This window comes from Lonchura striata, chromosome 3 (assembly GCF_050655825.1).
Source record: "Lonchura striata isolate lonStrDom1 chromosome 3, ASM5065582v1, whole genome shotgun sequence".
Lineage (NCBI taxonomy): Eukaryota > Metazoa > Chordata > Aves > Passeriformes > Estrildidae > Lonchura > Lonchura striata.
The window spans coordinates 1,305,924-1,331,433 of NC_140705.1; the positions used below are offsets into that span (position 1 = coordinate 1,305,924).

Genomic DNA, 25,510 nt, shown 5'->3' on the forward strand with positions numbered 1-25,510 from the left:
AGCTGATCCATTTTCCAAGCACTGACTCCACTTCCACAGAAACTGAATAATGGGATTTTGGAAGAGCTGCTTTTTCCTTATCAAGGGGAGCTCAGAGGATTATTCTGGGGATGAAATTAAATCCATCCATTGGGGGTTTTTGGGTATGTGGCTTTCCTCAATGTCAGTGGGAGGAGCTGGGACCAGCTGCTGGGGTGGGGTGGTCAGGAACACCAAAGGTTGGGTGGGATGACCTCAAAGGTCTTTCCCAACCTTTGTGGTTCCATAAAAAAACAAAGAGAAGATGCTCTATTTTCCAAGCACTGACTCTTTGCACTTCCATGGAAATGGAATCAATGGGATTTTGGAATAACTTTTTCCTTATCAAGGGGAGCTCAGAGGATTATTCTGGAGATGAAATTAACTCCATCCATTGTTTTTTTTTTTTTTTGGGTATGTGTCTTTCCTCCTCTGCAGGAATAGATGAGCCCATGGGAATGCTGTGAGTAAAATATTTCTAGGGGAATTCTAGGAATTGCTGGAGGTGTCCATGACTGGTGGAAAGTGTCCCTGCCCATGGCAGGAGGGTTGGAACAAGGCAGTCCTGAAGACCCCTTCCAAAACAAACCATTCCAGGATTTTGGGAGTAATTAGGAGAACATCACCACTACAGCCCAAAGTTCTGGAGGTGGTTCCTCAAACCCCAGCAAGTCAGGGGAGCTCTGCTGGTGGTTTCTGACTGTTAATGGCTGGACTCAATCCCAGAGGTCTTTCCCAACCTAAACCATTCCATGATTCCATGTAGGGAGACCCTCAGAGGCAGACTTGAAATGGAGATATTAATTTATCTGGAAAAGTTTTGGGGCTGGAATCAAAAGTCTTAAAGCTCCTGATTTTTGTTCCGTGACCTCTGAGATGTTCTAGGCAGTCCAATATCCCCGTCCACACACACACAGCCTGGGGAACCTCATCCAGACTTCCCTGCTCTGCCTTGGGTTGCGAGATCCCATTATCCCATCCCATCTTCCCATCCAGGAGACATCAGGCTGGCATTGCTGTAGAGTTCAACCACCAGCAGATGGTCTGATCCTACAGGAACGACACCTCTGTGCTGGAAATCGCCTGGAATTGCACCAGGACCACACATTCCCTCCCAGAAAACCCGGATTGGTCCCTCTACTTTCACGGCTCAGGGCCTGCCGGCAGGTTTGGATCCTGTTGTCCCATCCAAGGGAAAGAGAGGTGGAAAGGATTCCCAAGGGAGCCAGGAAGAGGCGGATCCCAGCAGATCCCTACCCTTCGATGTCATCCTCCTCCGTCTCGTTGGCCTTGTGAGGTGTCTTGATGTTGTCCCCTTTGCCCACCACGGCGATGTCACACTTGAGGTAGCCCTTGAGGCCGGCCGTGAGGTCCTCGGGGTCGGACAGGATGGCCCATTTGTGGTAGAACTGGTGCTCTGCACGCCAGGGGACAAGAGAGACCTTTGTCACAGCCTGTGTGCGCGGGACCCCAACAAACCCCTGGAAAATCCATTGGGAAGGGGTGGCTGGTGTTGAAGATGGAGAAGCAACGGGATAAACTGGAAGGGGGTGGAGTCTCAAGTCCCCACCCTGGAGGGGCTTGAAGCCCTGTGGATGTGGCGCTTGGGGACGTGGGGCAGCGGTGGTGGCCTTGGCAGTGCTGGCGATGGTGGGACTCGATGGCCAGCAGCTCTAATCAACCTCTCCCTCTTTTCTAGGTTTGGATGGAACGCGGAGCAGGATCCAGCCCTGGATCTTCCCGTCCGGAATGTTCACGTCCTGCCTGAGAATGTCACCTGGGAATGTCACCTGGGGCTTCCTCCTGGGCAGGAGCAGGGATGGACAGCACAGCCAGGAGGGATCTCAGGGACACCTGGGAGAGCTGGAGAAGGGAAGGATCCAGGGAGACCTCAGATCCCCTTCCAGGGCCTCAAGGGGCTCCAGGAGAGCTGGAATTTGGGAAAGGGCTGCAGGGCCAGGAGCCAGGGAATGGCTTCCAGTGGAGAAGGGGAGCTTGGGGTGGAATCTTGGGAAGGAATTCCTGGCTGGGCTGGAATTCCCAGAGAATCCCTGGATCTCTGGCAGTGTCCAAGGCCAGGTTGGACACGGGGCTTGGGGCCACCTGCGACAGTGAAAGATGTCCCTGCCCATGGCAGGGGTGGAATTAAATAATTTTTAAAGTCCCATCACACCCAAACCCTCCTGTGATTCCAGGATTCCAGGATGGGATACAGACCCTTCTCCAGAGGTGCCAAGCGCTCTTCCCTGACCTAAAAGCGAGTCCAGGTGTTTACACCTTGGATATTTGCACTAAACTGGGAAAGAATTTTCCAAGGAATCCAGCCCCTGCTTGACTCCTTTGCCGGGAATTTTTCTCCGCTGAGCAGCTGCAGATGCCCGGGAATTTTTACAAACGACATTCACCTACCAGGCTGGGTATAAACAGTGCCAACGTCCATCTTGAAGGACCCCACCAACGTCCCGCTCCTCAGGAGATTTTTGGAGTGGATCACCTGGAAATCAAGAGAGGAAAACCACTCAGGAATTCTCCCAGGACCTGGGAGCCACCAAGCCATTCCAGAGGTCTCCAGGATGGGATGGGAAAGGAGCTGAGGAGTTTTCCTTGGTCTGGGGAGGATCCTAAGGACACCAAAAGGCCCGGTGGGGTTGGCAGCTCCTGGTTAGTGGAATTGTCAGGAAGTTTGTATTTGGAATGAACAAAAAATGCAAAGAAATGAATATTTGGAGCAAGGTCACTTTACCAATCACTACAGCAGCAAAAGCTGGGATAGTTAACTGAGGGAAGAGCCTTTGGAATGCTCAGAATTTGAGGAAAATTGGGAGAAATTGTACAGCCAGTCTGTGCAGCGTGATGGGTATGGATGATCCTAATTAACGTGCCCTAATTGGGCAGGGAATCTGGAAGTCTTCCTGGTTTTGGGTGGAGTGAAACCTCAGCTTTGCTCTCAGCATTCCCAATCTTGGATTTCCACAACAGCTCTGATGCCCCAGGAATTTCCCTGGCAGGCTCAGGAAGGACTTTCTTCTCCACAAGAACAAATAAATTCCAAGGTTTGGTTCCACCTGGCTCTGGAAAACCAGAGATCGCCCATGAAGGGACACAGGGAATGCAGGAGCTGTGTGGAGCCAGGAATGAGGGTTGGAACAGAAAAACAGACCGGGGGTCTGCAGAAGAGGATTCCTGTTGGGAATCTCACATCGAGAACCTTAAATCCATCCCCAAAAATGGCTCGTTTACTTCCAAAGCCCCCAAAAAGGACAAGGACATCGGGGTCACTTACGGAGAGCTTGATGATCTTGTCGAACATGACATCGGGGGGAACGTGGAAATCGAAGACGAAATACTGGAAGGGAAGTAGGAATCGTGAGGGGTGGGATCCATCAGGATTGAGAACCCCCCGGAGAAGCTGTGGCCCAGCAGGGGTGGATCCATGTGATCCCATGTGATCGTGGGACCACATGGATCACCGATGAGGAATGTGGGGAGCAAATGGAAGTGCAGATTTCTCAGAAAACCTGGGAATCCTTGATCACAAAATTCCAGAGGGCAAAGGCTTTGTTTCTCCTCTGTGATTTGAGAATTCACCTTATTCCGGCAGGAATTTAACCCAAAAAAAACATGGAAAAAAAAGAAATCACGGGATCAAGGGTGGAGTAACCCAGAGGTGTTGGGAACACCCCGGAGAAGCTGTGGCTGCCTGGGGGAGTTCCTGCAGCCCACGGCACAGCAGGGATGGATCCATGTGATCCCATGTGATCGTGGGACCACATGGATCACCGACAGGAGATGTGGGGAGCCAAGGGAAGCGCAGATTTCTCAGATAACCTGGGAATCCTTGATCACAAAATTCCAGAGGATAAAGGTTTCATTTCTCCTCTGTGGTTTGAGAATTCACCTTATTCCGGCAGGAATTTAACCCAAAAAAAACATGGAAAAAAAAGAAATCACCGGATTGAGGGTGGAGTAACCCAGAGGTGTTGAGAACCCTCTGGAGAAGCTGTGGCTGCCTGGGGGAGCTCCTGCAGCCCATGGCCCAGCAGGGATGGATCCATGTGATCCCATGTGATCGTGGGACCACATGGATCACCGATGAGGAATGTGGGGAGCCAAGGGAAGCGCAGATTTCTCAGAAAACCTGGGAATCCTTGATCACAAAATTCCAGAGGGCAAAGACTTTGTTTCTCCTCTGTGATTTGAGAATTCACCTTATTCCGGCAGGAATTTAACCCAAAAAAAACACGGAAAAAAAAGAAATCATGGGATCAAGGGTGGAGTAACCCAGAGGTGTTTGGAACACCCTGGAGAAGCTGTGGCTGCCCAGGGGCTGCCCATGGCCCAGCAGGGATGGATCCATGTGATCCCATGTGATCGTGGGACCACATGGATCACCGATGAGGATTGTGGGGAGCAAATGGAAGTGCAGATTTCTTGGAAAACCTGGGAATCATTGATCACAAAATTCCAGAGGGCAAAGGCTTTGTTTCTCCCCTATGGTTTGAGATTTCACCTTATTCCAGCAGGAATTTAACCCAAAAAAACCATGGAAAAAAAAGAAATCACCGGATTGAGGGTGGAGTAACCCAGAGGTGTTGAGAACCCTCTGGAGAAGCTGTGGCTGCCTGGAGGAGCTCCTGCAGCCCATGGCCCAGCAGGGATGGATCCATGTGATCCCATGTGATCGTGGGACCACATGGATCACCGATGAGGAATGTGGGGAGCAAATGGAAGCGCAGATTTCTCGGAAAACCTGGGAATCCTTGATCACAAAATTCCAGAGGATAAAGGTTTCATTTCTCCTCTGTGGTTTGAGATTTCACCTTATTCCAGCAGGAATTTAACCCAGAAAACATGGATAAAAAAGAAATCATGGGATTGAGGGCGGAGTAACCCAGAGGGGTTGGAGCAGCCCCGGGGCCGGACCCACCTCATTGTAGTAAGGACAATTGGTGGATTCCTTCATGGACGTGTATTTCTTCTCCTCCCCCACCTCCACGCACACCACGGGGTCCATGTTGAGCCCCACGAGCTGCCGGGCCTCGATGATGGTGATGCTGACCTGGGGAGAGGAATTCCCAAATTTCCACATCCCGGGAGCAGCTCCAGGCTGCCTGCACCCACCTGCCCACCTCTGACCGAGGGGAATTCCCACCACAGTGGGCTCTGTGTCCACTGTCCATTCCCTGCTGGGCACGGACACATCACCTGGAGCTCTTCTCCATATTTTTTTTTTTCCCTGGATTTTTCCCTCCGATCCACCTCACCCCGTGGATGTCCCAGAGGCTTTTCCCCACCTCCAGCTCCTTTAGGAGCGCACGGAGCTGCTGATCCAAGTTCCATCCCCACGTCCCCACTCCAGGAGAGGCTCCAGGAGATCCCAGATCCCACATGGATCTCTCGGGAAGGTTTTGGGATGGTGATGCTGGGTCCCAGCCCACATTCCTTGGATCAGCTGCTTAATCCCATTTTTTCCCACGCATCACCCCAAAACCATTGCTGTTTTACTGGCAGGAACATATGAGGGATCCGGATCCTTGGTGTCCATGGATTTGGCAGCTGGGAGAGGACCCTGATGGCATTTTCCCTGCAGAGTGCAGAGTCCACTGCACTGGGACACAGCTGAGGAGGGGCTGGCAAGGGTGGGGAATGCAGGAGATCCCAGGAATCCCGGTTGTCCCTGCCCCAGGGTGTGGGTGCTCCACCCAACATGGCAAATGGGATTTAACCCAAACTGTGGGATCAGAGTGATCCCATCGGCTTCACTTCTACTGGAAAACACAATGGGATTTAACCCAAACTGTGGGATCAGAGACCGATCCCATCGGCTTCACTTCTACTGGAAAACACAATGGGATTTAACCCAAACTGTGGGATCAGAGTGATCCCATTGGCTTCACTTCTGCTGGAAAACACAACGGGATTTAACCCAAAATGTGGGATCAGAGTGATCCCACTGGCTTCACTTCTGCTGGAAAACACAACGGGATTTAACCCAAACTGTGGGACCAGAGACCGATCCCACTGGCTTCACTTCTGCTGGAAAACACAATGGGATTTAACCCAAACTGTGGGATCAGAGAGAGTGATCCCATTGGCTTCACTTCTGCTGGAAAACACAACGGGATTTAACCAGAGACCGATCCCACTGGCTTCACTTCTGCTGGAAAACACAACGGGATCACGAAGTGGTTGGAATTGGGAGGGACCTTAAATCTCGTTCCATTCCACTCCCTGCCAGGAGCAAGGACACATTCTGCTATCCCAGGTTGCTCCAAGGAGAAATTCCACAGAGAGACAACCTCAAAAAGAGCTTAATTTGGATTCTCTGGGTTTCACATGCTGGACAACAAACCCAGTCAATGACTTAATCCTGAGTTTATGGCTCTACCGATGAAATTCCAGCTCTTGGGATGTCCTGGTTCCAAGCCCAGTGAGTTGAGACCTACCAGGAGCTCGGTCCCCAAGCCCAGGTCGGTGTCACCTACCTGGTAATCCATGGGCCTCCCGGCACTCGGCTCCATCCTGATGTCAGGCTTGGACCTTGGGGGAGGCAGAAGAAACCCTTGGTCAAACCACGGGTGGAATTAATGGAATCATGGAATGGTTTGGGTAGGAAGCACCTCAAAGATCATCCAGAGCCTGACTGCTGGCCCGATTTTTAAAAGTGTTCACTTTGCTTTTATAGCTCTTTTGAAAGTTTTAAAGTTCTCATAAAACTTCTTTAGCCTTCTTATAACGTTCATATATTTGAGAGCCAGGGTTCCCACACCATTTCATGTAAAAATAGAATAGTTTCATGTATAAATCGAATACTTTAGAATATTTCTCTGTGGGTGGAGAGAAATGATTGATTGATCTTTGGACCAGTGTGGTTGGAGAGGTGGTAATTCCATCCTCCAACCCACAGTCACCTTTGGGATTGTAGAAACACCAGATGTTTAAATAAAACTGGGTCTTTTTCTCTTTTGAACTTACCAAGCTTCTGCGTACTCCTTTGGTGTCCAGTAAGGACACCTGACACCTCCCGCCATCCCAGCTTGCTCCAAACCCCATCCAACCTGGCCTGGGACACTTCCAGAGATGGAGCAGCCACAGTTTCTCTGGGAATTCCATCCCAGTCCCTCCTAGGGAACAATTCCACCCCAATCTCCCACCCATCCCTGCCCTCTGGCAGTGGGAAGCCATTCCCTGTGTCCTGACCCTCCATCCCTTGTCCCGTGTCCCAAGAGCAGGGTCAACCCTCAACGCTCCTTCAACCAACTTCGGTGATCGCTGCTGCAGGTCAGATATTCCAAACTAAACATCCCACTGGCTCCGTGGGACAAAGATTTCCAACATTCCCTGCGTCACAATCCCGCATTTTCGGGATGTCTGTCCTCGCCTCCCGCTGGCACAATCCCAGCCCTGGATCTCACCTTTTGTTGGAGACATTGGTGGTGACAGCGGTGACAGAGGCCAGGGAGATGGTGTCTGGCTCCAGGCCTGCTCCATATCTCATGGCCTTTCTGTCCAGGTCTTCTGTTTCCAGAACAGCCGGATCATCTGCGGGAAGGGGACAAAGGAATGGCTCCGGGTTTAATTTCCATCCGTGAATAATTAAAGGCTGGGAGAAGGGAAACCAATCCGTCCCCTCGGCTGGGAGCACAAAAACAATGGGAAGCAGGTCGGGTCTCGGACAACCTGCTCGGAAAAGGGGTTATCAAGGAGATGACATGGAATTCAATCCGGGCAGAATTCCTGCAGAGGGTTTTGGGGAGGAAAAATAAGGAATAATGACAACACCCCGGATTCAGGAGGTAAAGGGGAATTTGAAGAAGAACTGGAGATCTGAGGAGCAGAAGACATTTTGGAAAGACAACCAAGTCCCTGGTTTTGAAGAGAAAGGGGTTAAAAAATGGGAGAAATGGGTCATTCCCAAGAGGAAAAACTGCTGCAATCCCACCGGCACCTCCCCATGCCTGGGCTTCTCTTGGAAGAAGTTGCTGGAATGTTCCTTTCCTGAGGGAAAGGGGGTCCTTGACTCAGCCAGGAGGTTAAGACTGAGCCAGAGTCACACGAGCTGGGAATTGCTGCCTCCAGCTCTGGGATCCTTGGCATGGGGTGGTCATGGAGCTGCTGGAGTCGCTCCAGAGGAGACCACGGAGCTGCGCTGGAGGCAGGCTGGGAGGGCTGGGAATATCCAGCTGGAGAGGAGAAGGATCCAGGGAGAGCTCAGAGCCCCTGGCAGGGCCTGGAGGGGCTCCAGGAGAGCTGCAGAGGGACTGGGGACAAGGGTGGAGGGACAGGAGCCAGGGAATGGCTCCCAGTGGGAAAGGGGAGCTTGGACTGGGATCTTGGGAAGGAATTCCCGGCTGGGAGGGTGGGGAGAGGCTGGGCTGGAATTCCCAGAGAAGCTGTGGCTGCTCCTGGATCCCTGGAAGTGTCCAAGGCCAGGTTGGTCCTGATCTAACCCAGAGAAGAGTCGGGATGGGAGGGGAGCAGCCATGGAATGTTGGGAATGCCGGCTTGGCCAGCAGGCAGCGGGTGCAGGACATCCACCCATCCCTTTATCCGGTGGCCAAGGGTCGGAATCTCCATCCCAGCCCAGGGAAGGTGTGGGACAGCCGGAGGTTCCTGGGAAAGGTGGGATCAGGAGCCTCCCGGCCATGCAGCAGTGCCCACACCACACAGTGACCATTCCACCACCCTGGATAAATCCAGCCCGTGGAGACGCTTCCATGGGACCAGCTGCTCTGCTCCTTCGCATCCTGGATGTTTTCCCGTGGTCCTGCTGGAAGCTTTAACCACGAGGAGAACACCCAGGTTGTGGGAAGAGCGCCCAGGTTTCCATGCCAGCATCCCAGGCAAAATTCCCTTTTCCTACCCTCCAACCTGGCTGGAAAACAGGGAGAGTTTTCCCAGAGCCGCGACCCAAACCGAGGCTTTTCCCCCCGCCTGCGAACGCACATTCCCGCTTTTCTTTGCCGTGGAAAACCGATCCTCGGCTCAGATGGAAACAGCAACGAGTTTCCAGTCGCTGCCTCTCCGGAGGTGTCCAGTTCCAGCCCCACCTCGGAGCAGAGCCCAGGGAGCGGGCAGCCCTTCCTCTCCCACCGCTGCAATTCCAGGAATCCACCATCATTCCACGACCGTACCTTGTTTCCGATGCTCGTCCTTGGACGGACGGGTCTTTCCAAGCTTCATGGCTGAAAAAACTCCTTTTCCAGCTCTGGATGGAGAGAGGGACAATTAAAATTCCCATTAATTGCTGGGGTTTTATTTTTTGGTGTTTTCTAGGACATGGGAACGGGGGGAGGATTTTGTTTTTTCCAAAAGAGAGAGGAAATGTCAGCTGAAAAACAGAGCAGGAAATGTTCCTGAGAGTCACAATAGAGAGTGGGATTCACAGCCCTGGAATCTTGGATCCCGTTTTTTATTTGGGAATGTCTCAGCTCGGGATAACTCTGCCTCTCCATGAGCAGAGTCCCTGCTGGGGGTCCCGGTCGTGTTCCCACTCCTCATCTCTCCTGACCAGTTAATGGAATTTCTGCCCAAGACATTGGAAAATGAAATGACTAAAAATGAAACACCCAAAAATTCAATTGCCCCAAAATTCAAATACTTCAAAATTTAGGTACCCCAGAATTCAAACACCCCAAATATCCAAATACCCCAAAATCCAAATACCCCAAAAATTCAGACACACAAAAATTCAAGTACACCAAAATTCAAATACCCCAAAAAATCAGACACACAAAAATTCAAGTACACCAAAATTCAAATACCCCCAAAAATTCAGACACACAAAAATTCAAGTACACCAAAATTCAAATACCCCAAAAAATCAGACACACAAAAATTCAAGTACACCAAAATTCAAATACCCCAAAAAATCAGACACACAAAAATTCAAGTACACCAAAATTCAAATACCCCCAAAAAATCAGACACACAAAAATTCAAGTACACCAAAATCCAAATACCCCAAAAAATCAGACACACAAAAATTCAAGTACACCAAAATTCAAATACCCCCAAAAAATCAGACACATAAAAATTCAAGTACATCAAAATTCAAATACCCCAAAAAATCAGACACACAAAAATTCAAGTACACCAAAATTCAAATACCCCAAAAAATCAGACACACAAAAATTCAAGTACACCAAAATTCAAATACCCCAAAAATTCAGACACACAAAAATTCAAGTTCACCAAAATTCAAATACCCCAAAAAATCAGACACACAAAAATTCAAGTACACCAAAATTCAAATACCCCAAAAAATCAGACACACAAAAATTCAAGTACACCAAAATTCAAATACCCCCAAAAAATCAGACACACAAAAATTCAAGTACACCAAAATTCAAATACCCCAAAAAATCAGACACACAAAAATTCAAGTACACCAAAATTCAAGTACCCCAAAATTCAGACCCCTCCAAAAATACCGACATCCCAAAATTCAGACACCTCAAAAATTCAGACACCCCAAAAATTCAGACACCTCAAAAATTCAGACACCCCAAAATTCAGACACCCCTTAAAAATCAAATATCCCAAAATTCAGACACACTGAAATTCAGATACCGCAAAAAAAAAAAAAAAATAGATACCCCAAAATTCAGGCACTCTAAAATTCAAACTCCAAAAATTCAAATCCATACACCCAAAAAATTCAGGCACCCAAAAAAATCAGACACCTCAAAATTCAGATACCCCCCAAAAATCAGATATCTCAAAATTCAGACACACTGAAATTCAGAAACCGCAAAGAAATAGATACCCCAAAATTCAGGCACCAAGAAATTCAGATATCCCAAAAATTCAGATGCCCCAAAAATTCAGGCGCCCCAAAAAAAATCAAATATCCCAAAATTCAGACACACTGAAATTCAGAAACCACAAAAATATAGATACCCCAAAATTCAGGTACCTTAAAATTCAGACACTCCAAAAATTCAAATCCACACACCCAAAAAATTCAGGCACCAAAAAATTCAGACATCCCAAAAATTCAGACACCCTAAAAATTCATACACCCAAAAAAATCAGATATCTCAAAATTCAGACACATTGAAATTCAGAAACTGCAAAAAAAAGATGCCCCAAAAAGCAGGCACCCTAAAACTTAAACACTCCAAAAATTCAAATCCATACACCCCAAAAATTCAGGCACCAAGAAATTCAGACACCCTAAAAATCCATACACCCCAAAAATTCAGACACCGCAAAAAAATCAAATATCCCAAAATTCAGACACGCCAAAATTCAGAAACCGCAAAAAAAAAATAGATGCCCCAAAATTCAGGCACCCTAAAATTCATACACCCCAAAAATTCAGGTGCCCCCCAAAAAAATCAAATATCCCAAAATTCAGAAACACTGAAATTCAGAAATCGCAAAAAATAGAAACCCCAAAATTCTGGCACCCTAAAAATTAAATGCTCCAAAAATTCAAATCCATACACCAAAAAAATTCAGGAGCCCCAAAAATTCAAATATCCAAAAAATTCTGACACCTCAAAAATTTAGATACTCCAAAAATTCTGACACCCCAAAATTCAGAAACCCTGAAATTAAAATACCCCAAAATTCAAAATTAAAATAACCCAAAATTCAAAATTAAAATACCCCAAAATTCAAAATTAAAATAACCCCAAAATTCAAAATTAAAATACCCCAAAATTCAAAATTAAAATACCCCAAAATTCAAACACTCCAAAAATTCAAGTACCTCAAGTACCTCACCTCCAGTGAGGACCTCACCATCAACCAGGACCTCATCTCACCTCCAGGCTGGACCTTTCATCACCTCCTGCTTGGACCTCACCTCCACCATGAACACCATTTTCAGCTGGGACCTCTCCTCTGGCCTGGACCTCATCTCCAGCCAGGACCTCATCTCCAAGATGAACCTCACCACCAGTCTGGGTCTCACTTCCAAACTGGGATCTCACCTCCAGGCTGGACCTTTTATCACCTCCAGCCCTCATCTCACCTCCAGCCAGGACCTCACCTCACCTCCGTCCTGGACCTCATCATCAACCAGGACCTCATGTCCAGCCTGAATCCAACTTCCAGTCAGGACCTCATCTCCAGCCAGGACCTCACCTCCAAGCAGGACCTCACCTCACCTCCATCCTGGACCTCACCTCCAGCCAGGACCTCACCTCACCTCCAAGCAGGACCTCATCTCCAGCCAGGACCTCGCCTCCAAGCAGGACCTCATCTCCAAGCAGGACCTCATCTCCAAGCAGGACCTCATCTCCAAGCAGGACCTCATCTCCAAGCAGGACCTCATCTGCAGCCAGGACCTCACCTCACCTCCAAGCAGGACCTCATCTCCAAGCAGGACCTCATCTCACCTCCATCCTGGACCTCACCATCAACCAGGACCTCACGTCCAGCCTGGATCCAACTTCCAGCCAGGACCTCACCTCCAAGCAGGACCTCACCTCCAAGCAGGACCTCATCTCCAGCCAGGACCTCATCTGCAGCCAGGACCTCATCTCACCTCCATCCTGGACCTCACCATCAACAGGACCTCACGTCCAGCCTGGATCCAACTTCCAGCCAGGACCTCACCTCCAGCTCACCTGGACCTCACCTGGCTGCCAGGCCAGGTGATCCAGGGATCCAGAAGATCCAGAGCTCCTGGATTCTGCAGGATTGGGACGTGATGCCCACAAGGAAACCACAGGGAGCCTGTGGGAATTCCCAGTCCCACCTCAGGCTGGGACAAAGGGTCAAGTTTTACCCTTGGGAATTTTTCCCCCAAGGACAAAGAAACCCTGGAGTTGGAAATGACCCCCAGGAGTCTCCAGGCCACAGAGAGAGGTGGAGCAAGCAGGAAGAAAACTGAGGAGAACGGGAAAATAAAAGATCTGAGGGGCAGGAATCCCACCGGGATAAGATCAGGAACTCTTTAAAGCCGGGACTAAAGCAGCGCTCTGGGAGCTGTGATTTATTCCCAGGATGCTCCACTTTTCCCATGGATCAGAGGAGAAAAGTCGAGGATGAGGATTCCGTGTCTGTAATCCCACCAGGGCATGGGACCTTTGGAGCTGTTTTCACGCTAATTTATTTAACGAGGAAATGTTGGAATCGCGGCTCAGGCTCTGGAATTCTGCTCCCAGAGCATTCTCTGCCCTTCCAGCCACGCCTCCTGGTTGGTTGGATTACATTCCTTTCTTTTCCATGGAACTCTCAGAAATGGAAATCAAAAACCCAAAACCCCTCCAGTCCCAGAGCTGCCGTTTGCTGGTGGATGCTCAGAGATAAAAAATCCCAGTGCCAGGAATTTCTGAGGTTCCTTGGGAAGGAAAAGCAAAGTGAGGAGCAGCTGGTGATGGGAAAATCCCATCAGGGTCCTCTCCCGGCTGCCAAATCCATGGACACCAAGGATCCGGATCCCCCAGATGTTCCTGCCAGTAAAACAACGATGGTTTTGGGGTGATGCGTGGGAAAAAATGGGATTAAGCAGCTGATCCAAGGAATGTGGGCTGGGACCCAGCATCACCATCCCAAAACCTTCCCGAGAGATCCGTGTGGGATCTGGGATCTCCTGGAGCCTCTCCTGGAGTGGGGACGTGGGGATGGAACTTGGATCAGCGGCTCCGTGCGCTCCTAAAGGAGCTGGAGATGGGGAAAAGCCTCTGGGACATCCACGGGGTGAGGTGGATCGGAGGGAAAAATCCAGGGAAAAAAAATATGGAAAAGAGCTCCAGGTGATGTGTCCGTGCCCAGCAGGGAATGGGAAGGGGAATGAGCAGGGAATAACGGAGTTTGGAGGGTGCTGGGAGAAGGGGAAAAAGGAAAGAAAAAGGGGGAAAAGAGGAAGAAAAGGGAAAAAAAAACAGGGGGGGAAAGAGGGGAAAGGAAAAATAGAGAAAAATTGGGAAAAGCAACAAAAAGGGGAAAAAAAAGAAATAAAGAAATGAGGGTGAAAGGCAAAAAAGGTAAAGAGGTAAAATGAGAAAAAGGAAAAAGAAGGAAAATGAATAAGTGGAGGGGGAAATGGGGAAGAAAATGAACAGGGGGGAAATGGTGGGGAGACTGTGAAGGAAAAACAGGGAGGGAAAAATGGAGGGGAAAAAACGGGGGGAAATGGGGTGGGGGAATGAGGGAGGGGAAATAGAAAAGAAAAAGGGGAAAAACACAGAAAAATTTAGGGGAAAAAATTGTAGGAGGAATAAGCAGAGGGGAAAAATGAACAAAAAGGGGAAAAAATGAAAAAAAAGAGGGAAAAGATACTGAGGGAAAATAAAATGGGAGGAAGGGGGGAACCCTGCGGGAAGAACAGGGGGAAAGTAGAAAAATAAAAGAAAGGAAAAATACCCAGAAAAATTTGGGAAAGAAATCCCAGGAGGAATCAGCAGAGGGGAAAAAATGGGATCAAAATAGAGGAAAGAAAAAATGTGGGGGAAGAAATTGTTGGGATTAAGGGGAAAAAAATAAAAGCCAAGGATAAAGCAGGAAAAAAACTCCAAACAAGCAGGGGAAAGCACTGGGAAAAATAAGGGGAGGAAAACGAGGAAAAAAAAAGGAAAAATGGAGGGGAAAAGGAATAAGAGGAAAAAAGAGACAAAGAAATAAATTCTGAAGCAGCGGATTTTGGTGGATTCTGGTGGATTCTGGCAGGTGCTGGGAAGAAGGGAGGAAGCGGGATGAGGATGAGGACGGAGCCATCCCAAAAGTTCTGGAGCAGCTTCCCGGTGGCTCATCCCGATCCCCGACCCCTTCCCGATCCCCGCGCGTCCCTTTCCCGAGCTGGGTGAGCCCTGCCCAATCCCAAACACCTCCCCCTTCCCACCCCGGCTTCTACCTTCACCCGGCCCTGCAGGAGAAGGTTCTGGAAGAGCCGAGCCGGGAATGGTGGAGCTTCTAGGGTGGGACATCCATCCCAGCGCCGGAGGGGACGGGGCAGGGATGGGGCATCCCTCCAAGTCTCCTCCGTGGGCACAGCGGGGTTTTTGTGGGATCTTCTCGACGCTCCCGACGGTGCCGGTGGGACGCCGGGGCTGGTGGAGAGCTGACACCGTCTCCGCATGAATATTCCATGAGGATCCGCGCGCCTGAGGAACCTGAGCTGCCACCATGGTGCCGAGAGCCCTCCTGGGCCACCACCCGCCCTCCTGGGCCACCACCCGACCTTCTCCCACTTTCCTGAAGAAACAAGGCGCCGGAGAAGCCGCTGCTGCTCCATCACATCCCACCTGGGCTCCGGCAAGATTGGGGTGGAGGATGGAAACGTCCCGATGCTGATCCCAAGTCGGGAAGAACTTCCAGCAAAGTTTAAATCCGTGTTAGACACCGGAGACTCCGCTCAGCCTCTGGAAGTTCTCTTCCCATGGATTTTTTGGGGGTTTAATATGGGATTGAGCATGGATCGTCTCCAGTTCCACAAAGCTACCTGCTGCTCCTCTTGGCTCTGTCCTTTAGGATTGCACCCGTGGGGATCTCCAGAATCCACACGGATTCTGGAGCCGCAGCAGGGAGCTGGGAGCAGCCTCCCTGCTGGCCAGCTTCCAGCTGAAGATCCCGTCACTGGTGAATTATCCATGGATAAACGGACATTTTAATCACTGCCCTTTCCTGGGACTTTGGAGCAGGGAACAAAATTCCCATGGCTCATTTCCTTGCAGGAATTCCACCTGTCAGGAATTCTTCCAGGGGGCAGATCCCACTGCCGGGTCCATCCTACAGCCTTGGACTTCACCTCCAAGATGAACCTCACCACCAGTCTGGACCTCGCTTCCAAACTGGGACCTCACCTCAAAACTGGACCTCACTTCCAACCGGGGATCTTCCATTGGAAGATCCCAACCCTCAATCCCTTTGTTCCTTCTCCCAGAGGAAGGAGCAGAGCTGGGAGATCTCTCCCCCATTTTTCCCGATTCCACCTTCTCCTTGAGGACATTTTCCTCCTTCTCCACCTCATCTCCACCTCCTGCGTCATCCCGTTATTTGGGAGGATCCATCCATGGGATGTGCCGTGAATTGATCCCTAAACCACAAAATAGGGAATAGGAGCCAGGAGAGACCTCCCGGATGGGGAAGTCCCCAGGGCTGATTCCAGGATCATTCCCTGGAGCCGAGTTTAAATTTGATCCCAGCTGCTCGGGCAGAGCTGGAGGATCTGGTTTTTGGGGGAACAGCCTGATCCATGAAAATTACTGGGAATAAAAGGAAGGCAGGAGCTGAAGAAACCTGGCCGCCGAATGTGGGCACAGGAGCTGTCCCATCATGGAATTCCCGAGTGGGAAAGGACCCACCGGGATCACGGATCCAATTCCTGCCCAGGACATGCCAGCAATCCCACCCTGTCCCTGTCCCAGCGCTCCTGGATCTCTGGCGGCCTTGGGAATGTCATCATTCCCTGAGGAGCTGTTCCAGTGCCCAGCCAGCTCTGGGGGAAGAACCTTTTCCTGATGTCCAAAGAAAAGCTGGATCAAAGTCCTGTTTGCACCCGGACTTCTCCTGCCCTGTCCACGTCCAGCCTGGGAAAGTTCCTCCATCTGATCCCTACGGATCCCTCAGGACCTCTTAGTTCCCTTCAGATGCTGCCAGGCTCCAAAGATTTTGCCTGATAAATATTCCTTGGGGTTTTTTTTGGATAAATATTCCCTGCAGGCGCCAAAGTCTGAGGACACACATGAAGAGAGACAAGTTTTCCCAGAGTGGACAGGCCTTTGGAGGAAGGGAGAGTGCAGCTATCGGATCAGCTGGAAAAGTGGGAATGAGGAGGAGGATGGAGAGCAAAGCAATTGGATCAGCTGGAAAAGTGGGAATGAGGATGAGGAGGATGGAGAGAAAACCAACCGGATCAGTTGGAAAAGTGGGAATGAGGAGGAGGATGGAGAGCAAAGCAATTGGATCAGCTGGGAAAAGTGGGAATGAGGATGAGGAGGATGGAGAGCAAAGCAACGGGATCAGCTGGAAAAGTGGGAATGAGGATGAGGAGGATGGAGAGAAAACCAACCGGATCAGTTGGAAAAGTGGGAATGAGGAGGAGGATGGAGAGCAAAGCAATTGGATCAGCTGGAAAAGAGGGAATGAGGATGAGGAGGATGGAGAGCAAAGCAACTGGATCAGCTGGGAAAATGGGAATGAAGAGGAGGATGGAGAGCAAACCAACTGGATCAGTTGGAAAAGTGGGAATGAAGAGGAGGAGGAGGAGGAGGAGGAGGAGGAAGATGGAGAACAAACCAGCTGGATCAGCTGGAAAAGTGGGAATGAAGAGGAGGAGGAGGAGCAGAGAGAGCAAACCGACTGGATCAGCTGGGAAAAGTGGGAATGAGGAGGAGGAGGAGGAGGATGGAGAGAAAACCAGCTGGATCAGCTGGGAAAAGTGGGAATGAAGAGGAGCAGGGAGAGCAAAGCAACTGGATCAGGTGGAAAAGTGGGAATGAAGAGGAGGATGGAGAGCAAACCACCTGGATCAGCTGGAAAAAGTGGGAATGAGGAGGAGGAGGAGGAGTGGGGAGATCAAACCTACTTGTGCTCCTTGGTCTTCTCCTTGCCTTTGCTGGAGCCGGTGGTGGAATATCAAGGGAATAAAAGGCAAACAAACTTCAGTGCACTGGGGAATCCGGGAATCATGGAATGCTTTGGGTGGGAAGGGAGCTTTAAGATCCTTAACCCCACCTCTGCCACGGGCAGGGACACCTTCCACTATCCCAAGGTGCTCCAAACCTCAGTGTCCAACCAGGCTTCGGACATTCCCAGTGATCCAGGGGCAGCCACAGCTGCTCTGGGAATTCCATCGACCCCTCCCTGCCCTCACGGGGAAAAATTCCTCCCCAATATTCCACCCAAACTTCCTCTCTCTCAGCTTAAAATGTAGGTGGGACACATCCCTGCACGGCTTAGGATACCCCAGCTCCCAGCACCGGAGCAGCTCCTGCTTCCCGGTTTTCCTTCCCGAGTCCTTCTTCCCAGTTTTCCTTCCTGGTCCTGTTCTCTGTTTTCCACTCAGATCCTGCTTCTCTATGTTTTCCTCCCTATTTTCCTCGCTGTTTTCCGCCCCGATCCTGCTTCTCTCTTTTCCTCCCAGTTTTCCTCCCGAGTCCTGCTTCCTTGTTTTCCTCCCTATTTTCCTCCCTAGTCCTTATTTCCTATTTATTTTCCTCCCTGATTCCCTTCCCAGTCCTTCTTCCTTATTTTTCTCTCTGTTTTCCTCCCTGGCCCCCTTTCCCCGTTCTCCCTATTTTTCTCTCCGCTCCTTCTTCCCTATTTATTTCCCCCCCTGATTTCCTCCCCAATCGTTCTTCCCTATTTTTCTCTCTGTTTTCCTTCCCCCTTTCCCTGTTCTCCTCCCTATTTTTCTCCCGGATCCTTCTTCCCTATTTGTTTTCCTCCCTACTTTTCTCCCTGGTTCTGTTCTCCGATTTCCTCTCGGATCCTGCTTCTCTCACTTTTCCTCCCTGTTTTCCTTTCTGTTTTCCCCCCAGGTCCTGCTTCCTTGTTTTATTCCCTATTTTTCTCCCCATTCCTTCTTCCCTATTCATTTTCCTCCCTGATTTTCTCCCTGCTCCTTCTTCCCTATTTTTCTCCCCGTTTTCCTCCCTGTTTTCCTTCCCGACCCCCCCTTTCCTGTTTAACTCCCTATTTTTCTCCCCGGTCATTCTTCCCTATTTATTTTCCTCCCCGCTCCTTCTTCCCAATTTTTCTCCCAGTTTTTCTCCCCGTTTTCCTCCCCGCTCCCGCTTCTCTCCCCGTTTCCCTCCCCTCCCTCTCTCTCCCCCTTTAATTGCCCTCATTGTCCTGCAGCAATTAAGGACGAGAAAGCAATTAAGCAGCCCGGGAAGTAATTAAGGAGGATGGAGTTAATTACACCGGCTCCTCCGCTGGGATGGGGACATGGGACAGATTCCAGAACCTGAAATTCCAGCTCGTTGCGCCCGAGCTGCTGGAAAACCATCCAGAAAAAAAAATTAAATAGTGAAGCGTTGCTGGATTTTGGGTTTTGGGAGAATTCCAAAGGAGCTCCAAAATTCCCAAGGATCTCCAGCATAAAATGGGACACGGGAGGGAAACTGGGAAGAGCAGAACGGGCAGGGATCAGCCTGATCTGATCCAAGAATTCCTGTTTTTTCCCTGTCCTGACTCCTGCTGTGGGAGCAGAACGGGAAAAAGAATTCCCTGCCAGCTGAGCTCCTCCTGGGAGCACCAAACCCCAGCGTGGCGTTGGAAAAGCTGCCAGGAGAGGAATGAAATCATTCCAGGCCTCCTCCTGGAGCTCAGGGATCTGCCCCAGGTCCTGCTGGACACACTGGAGATGGGCAGGATCCCTGTGGGATCGCATCCCGCTGATCTCAGCGGGTGGGATCCTTCCCTCCTTCCCTTCCCCATCCAAACTGCCCTGGGGGGGCAGAGGGGCGGGAATGTTCCCTGGAATCTGGATGGGATCCATCCCGGGGTGGGCAGAGGGTCTGGAATGTTCCCTGGAATCTGGATGGGATCCAACCTGTGGTGGGGAATATCCCATCCCTGGGATCCATCCCTGGGTGGGCAGAGGGTCTGGAATGTTCCCTGGAGTCAGGGTAGGATCCATCCCTGGGTGGGCAGAGGGGCTGGAATGTTCCCTGGAATCTGGATGGGATCCATCCCAGGGTGGGCAGAGGGTTGGGAATGTTCCCTGGAGTCAGGGTGGGATCCATCCCTGGGTGGGCAGATGTTCTGGAATGTCCCATCCCTGAGTGGGCAGAAGTTCTGGGATATCCCATCCCTGAGGATCCATCCCTGGGTGGGCAGAGGAGCTGGAATGTTCCCTGGAATCAGGGTGGGATCCATCCTGGGATGGGCAGAGTGTTGGGAATGTCCCATCCCTGGGTGGGCAGAGGTTCTGGGATATCCCATCCTGGGATCCATCCCTGGGTGGGCAGAGGTTCTGGGATATCCCATCCTGGGATCCATCCTGGGATGGGCAGAGTGTTGGGAATGTCCCATCCCTGGGTGGGCAGAGGTTCTGGGATATCCCATCCCTGAGGATCCATCCCTGGGTGGGCAGAGGGACTGGAATGTTCCCTGGAGTTCTTGGATCCATCCCTGGGTGGGCAGAGGGTCAGGAATATCCCATCCCTGAGGGTCCATCCCTGGGTGGGCAGATGGCCTGGAATATTCCATCCCTGAGGATCTATCCCTGGGTGGGAAGAGGGTCAGGAATGTCCCATCCCTGGGATCCATCCTTGGGAGAGGGGCCAGGGAAGTGCAGATCCCGTGTCCCTTCCTCTTCCTGGAGGGAAAACATGCCCTGGGTGAGGGATGCAGGAATGCTGCGCATTCCAAGCGTGTCCCTCTTTTTCCTTCCTCCTTCTCCGAGTGTTTCCTGCATCTCTTTCCCCCCCGATTCCTGCCCCCACTGCATTCCTGGGACTCGGATCAAGGCATCCGGGAGGGTGACAGCGCTTCCTGAGGGATCCAGGATCCTGGTGGAGCAGCCAATCCCAAATTCCTCCTTCTCCCTTCCTTTCCTTTTCCCTGGGCCCTTCCAGTCCAAGTCTGCTGCCAAAGGTGACCGCGGACAGTGCCAGCCTGGGCACAGGTGGGGAATTCCCATTTTTATCCCTCAAACACCTCGGTTTGGAGCACTTTCCTCGGAAAAATGGACTCACGGTCCTGCCCTGCTGCTGCTCCCAGGGGCTGGAGCGCAGAGCCGGAGGGTGCCCCGGGAATCAGGGATCAGGGAATTCGGGATACCTGAACGGCAACACCAGGTGTTTTTTCTCTTTCCCTTTGGTCGTGGATCTGCAATCCGAAGGAGCGATTCCATGAGTTGGGATCCAGGGATGGATTCTGATCCACCTTCTCCCCCCAAACTCATCCACATGCACGGGGCAATCCAACAAAGCCAATCCAGAGGGTTCCAGAGGGAGAGCTCCCTGTGCCCAGGATTCCCAAGGATCCTCGGGAATGGGAACAGAGGTAGGACAGCGCTGGTGGGGCTGGGATGAGGGAGGGATGGATGGATGGATGGATGGATGGATGGATGGATGGATGGATGGATGGATGGAATCCATGGATGGATGGATGATGGAGGATGGATGGATGGATGGATGGATGGATGGATGGATGGATGGATGATGGATGGATGGATGGATGAGGGATGGATGGATGATGGATGGATGGATGGATGGATGGATAGATGGATGGATGGATGATGGATGGATGGATGGATGAGGGATGGATGGATGGATGAAAGGATGGATGATGGATGGATGGATGGATGATGGATGGATGGATGATGGATGGATGGATGATGGATGGATGATGGATGGATGGATGATGGATGGATGGATGATGGATGATGGATGGATGGATGGATGGATGGATGGATGGATGGATGGATGATGGATGGATGAGGGATGGATGGATGATGGATGGATGGATGATGGATGGATGGATGATGGATGGATGGATGGATGATGGATGGATGATGGATGGATGGATGATGGATGGATGGATGGATGGATGGATGGATGGATGGATGGATGGATGATGGAAGATGGATGGATGATGGATGATGGATGGATGATGGATGGATGGATGATGAATGGATGAGGGATGGATGGATGGATGGATGGATGGATGGATGGATGGATGATGGATGGATGGATGGATGATGGATGATGGATGGATGGATGGATGGATGGATGGATGGATGGATGGATGAGGGATGGATGGATGGATGGATGGATGGATGGATGGAAGGAATCCATGGATGGATGGATGGATGGATGAGGGATGGATGGATGGATGGACGGATGGATGGATGGATGGATGGATGGATGGATGAGGGATGGGATGGGATGGGATGGGATGGGATGGGATGGGATGGGATGGGATGGGATGGGATGGGATGGGATGGGATGGGATGGGATGGGATGGGATGGGATGGACTGAGGAATGGAAGGAAGGAAAGAAGGAATTGATGGAGGAATGGATAGAAGGAAGGATGGATCCATGGAGAGCTTGGAATAGAGAACAACATGACTCCGGGAGCTCCTGCAGGAGTCCCTGACTGGAAAGGGATTTGTCCCTGCTGGGATTAGGAAGGACAGAGGGAATCCCAGGGGTGGGTGATCCCAGAAAAGCCCTTTCCCTGGATCCAAATCCCAGGGGTGGGTGATCCCAGAAAAGGCTCTTTCCCTGGATCCAAATCCCAGGGGTGGGTGATCCCAGCAAAGTCCCTTTCCCTGGATCCAAATCCCAGGGGTGGGTGATCGCAGCAAAGTCCCTTTCCTTGGATCCAAATCCCAGGGGTGGGTGATCCCAGAAAAGTCCCTTTCCTTGGATCCAAATCCCAGGGGTGGGTGATCCCAGCAAAGTCCCTTTCCCTGGATCCAAATCCCAGGGGTGGGTGATCCCGGAAAAATCCCTTTCCCTGGATCCAAACACCATGCAGGGCCTGCTCCCATCCACGCACACACCATTCCCAAAGGGAAGCAGGGACACCACGTCCCATACCTGGGATCTTCCGGGTCTTCGCTGTTGGGAGGAGACGGAGCCAGGAGGAGGAAAGTGCGGAATTAACAAACATTCCCAACCGGACACGGCCCATGGGAGCAGGACAGGGAGAGGGGCTGATCCTCAAATCCCAGGAATTAACAAACATTCCCAACCGGACACGGCCCATGGGAGCAGGACAGGGAGAGGGGCTGATCCTCAAATCCCAGGAATGGTTTGGGTGGGAGGGGACCTTGAGGATCGTCCCATTCCAATCCTAACGCCTTCCACTATCCCAAGGTGCTCCAGCCTGGCCGTGGACACTCCCAAGGATCCACAGCTTCTCTGGGAATTCCAGCCCAGCCCCTCCCCACCCTCCCAGCCAGGAATTCCTTACCAATATCCCCAAGTTTCCATTTCCCAGTGGGAAGCCATTCCCCGTGTCCTGGCCCTATAATTCCTGGTGTCACAGGATGAGGCTGAGCTGTATCCCAAATCCTGGGATTATGCCGGGATTTGCACCTATCTGTAGGATGGGGGTGCCTGGGATGGGCTGGAATGGAAGCAATCCCCCAAAATGCCAGATCCCACCCCAAAATCTGGGATCCCTCCCACCAGGACATTTTTGGTACCTTGCCACCGCCTTGTATCCATCGTTAAACTTAATCCTGGGTGAGGCACCAGAGAAAAAGAGAGGAAAAAAAATCAAGTTAAATCCCAGGGCCGGAATTCCTGAGGGAGCGGGGACACCCCTTCCCAGGAGGATGGGGCTGTGTCCAAGCTCCAGGGAGGGAATTCCAGCTGTGCCTCCAGCCCAGGGTGTTCCATTCCCCCTATTCCCGGGAAAAACCCGTCTGGAGGCCGGATCTGCGCTTCCGGCGTGAGAAACAGGAGCTGTGTCCAGCACTTCCAGCATTATCCATGGCTCCTGCTCCGTCTGGGAATCTCCTCCCCGGGATAGGCTGGGGGTGGTTTACATTCCCAGAATCCAGGAAAAATCTCCAGGTTCTGAAAGCTCTGCCCTGGGACTGGCAGCAAAAGCTGCTCCGTTGGTTTGAACCTTCTCCTGATTTTCAGCATCCTCAGGATGCAATATTTTTCCAAGGAATTTAATGGCGCATTAAATGATTAGCGTAATTTAATTACGTTTAATTGAGGGGTCGGCAAAAAAGATGGAAAATCTTGACTGGGACTTTTTTTTCCCCAGGATGGAAAAGATCCCAAACTTCCTGTTCATCCTGGTGGTGGCACTGTGACATCCCAAAGATCTGTGCCACGTGGATTTGGGAATTTTGGAGCCTTCTTACCTATTTGGACACGGATTAATTCCCAACTATCCCAAATTGTGGCCATTCCCAGAACTGATCCATGTCCCCAAGAGCCACATCCACACGGGAGTGGGGTTGGGAATGGGATGGGGATGGGAGTGGGGAAAGGGGGTGGGAATGGGAATAGGGATGGGAGTGGGAGTGGGAATGGGGAATGGGGGTGGGAATGGGGATGGGAGTGGGAATGGGAATGGGAATGGGAATGGGAATGGGAATGGGAAATGGGAATGGGAATGGGGATGGGGATGGGGATGGGGATGGGGATGGGGATGGGGATGGGGATGGGGATGGGGGTGGGAATGGGAATGGGAGTGGGAATGGGGATGGGAATGGGGATGGGGATGGGGGTGGGAATGGGAATGGGGATAGGAATGGGGATGGGAATGGGAATGGGAATGGGAATGGGGATGGGAATGAGGGTGGGAATGGGAATGGGGAATGGGGATGGGAATGGGGGTGGGAATGGGAATGGGGATGAGAATGGGGATGGGAATGAGGGTGGGAATGGGAATGGGGATGGGAATGGGAATGGGGGTGGGAATAGCAGTGAGAATGGGGATGGGAGTGGGAATGGGAACAGGGATGGGAACGGGGATGGGAATGGGGATGGGAATGGGGATGGGGGTGGGAATGGGGGTGGGAATAGCAGTGAGAATGGGGATGGGAGTGGGAATGGGAACGGGGATGGGAACGGGAAAGGGGACGGGGACGGGAATGGGATTGGGAATGGGGATGGGAATGGGGATGGGAATACCAGTGAGAATGGGGATTGGAGTGGGAATGGGAACAGGGATGGGAACGGGGATGGGAGTGGGGTATGGGGAATGGGGGTGGGAATGGGAATGGGGATGGGGATAGGAATGGGAACAGGGATGGGAATGGGAACAGGGATGGAAGTGGGAGTGGGAATGGGGGTGGGAATGGGAGTGGGAATGGGTGTGGGGAATGGGTGTGGGAATAAGGATGGGAATGGGGATGGGAATGGGGATGGGAATAGCAGTGAGAATGGGAATGGGAACGGGGATGGGAATAGCAGTGAGAATGGGAATGGGAACGGGAATGGGAACAGGGATGGGAATAGCAGTGAGAATGGGAATGGGAACGGGAATGGGAACGGGGATGGGAATAGCAGTGAGAACGGGAATGGGAACGGGGATGGGAATAGCAGTGAGAATGGGAATGGGAACGGGGATGGGAATGCCGTGGGCAGCCTGTGGGGATTTTCATCCCAACTTCTGCCATGCCTGGCACAGATCCCAGCTTTGGAGCAGGTGCCAGAGGGATAATTAGCGACAGGCAGTCGGACACGGCTCGGATCCGCCGGGACACGGGAGAAAAGCTTCCATCAATAATTCACCGGGAGCAGATTCCTTTCGGCTCCGAGCCCTGTCCTGGCCATGAATATTTCAAGGACAGCCCCTATCGGATGGAGCTTCCTGGGATCTCACTTTCCAGAGGGTTGGGAGCTGGGCTCAGACAGGTTTTTTGGCAATTCCTGAGCTGCCTCTGGAAGTGCCCATCCCTCTTGGCTTTTCCTGGGAATTTAAAGGGTGAGTCTATGTCGGTGAATAAATAATGGGATTGTACAATCCCGGAATGGTTTGGGTAGGAAAGGGCTTTAAAGCTCATCCCATTCCATGGGCAGGGACACCTCCCACTATCCCAGGTTTTCCAGCCTGGCCTTGGACGCTCCCAGGGATCCAGGAGCAGCCACAGCTTTTCTGGGAATTCCA

General features: G+C 51.3%; 1 protein-coding gene across 6 annotated transcripts in view; it reads right to left on the minus strand.

The window, feature by feature from the left end:
* Positions 1-25,510, minus strand: part of OTOF (otoferlin) — a 122,172-nt gene that overhangs the window by 58,515 nt on the left and 38,147 nt on the right. For 4 of the 6 annotated variants that reach the window (XM_085574226.1, XM_085574227.1, XM_085574228.1 and 1 more), the window contains 11 exons: positions 23,082-23,117; positions 22,471-22,491; positions 20,704-20,751; positions 17,501-17,530; positions 9,153-9,226; positions 7,434-7,560; positions 6,504-6,558; positions 4,946-5,077; positions 3,302-3,364; positions 2,428-2,512; positions 1,276-1,435 (listed from right to left, as the gene is read on the minus strand). In XM_085574226.1, the coding sequence (XP_085430352.1) occupies positions 1,276-1,435; positions 2,428-2,512; positions 3,302-3,364; positions 4,946-5,077; positions 6,504-6,558; positions 7,434-7,560; positions 9,153-9,226; positions 17,501-17,530; positions 20,704-20,751; positions 22,471-22,491; positions 23,082-23,117 (831 nt within the window). The remainder of the gene's footprint in view (positions 1-1,275; positions 1,436-2,427; positions 2,513-3,301; positions 3,365-4,945; positions 5,078-6,503; positions 6,559-7,433; positions 7,561-9,152; positions 9,227-17,500; positions 17,531-20,703; positions 20,752-22,470; positions 22,492-23,081; positions 23,118-25,510) is intronic. The other 2 variants (XM_085574230.1, XM_085574229.1) reach the window with 1 other exon arrangement.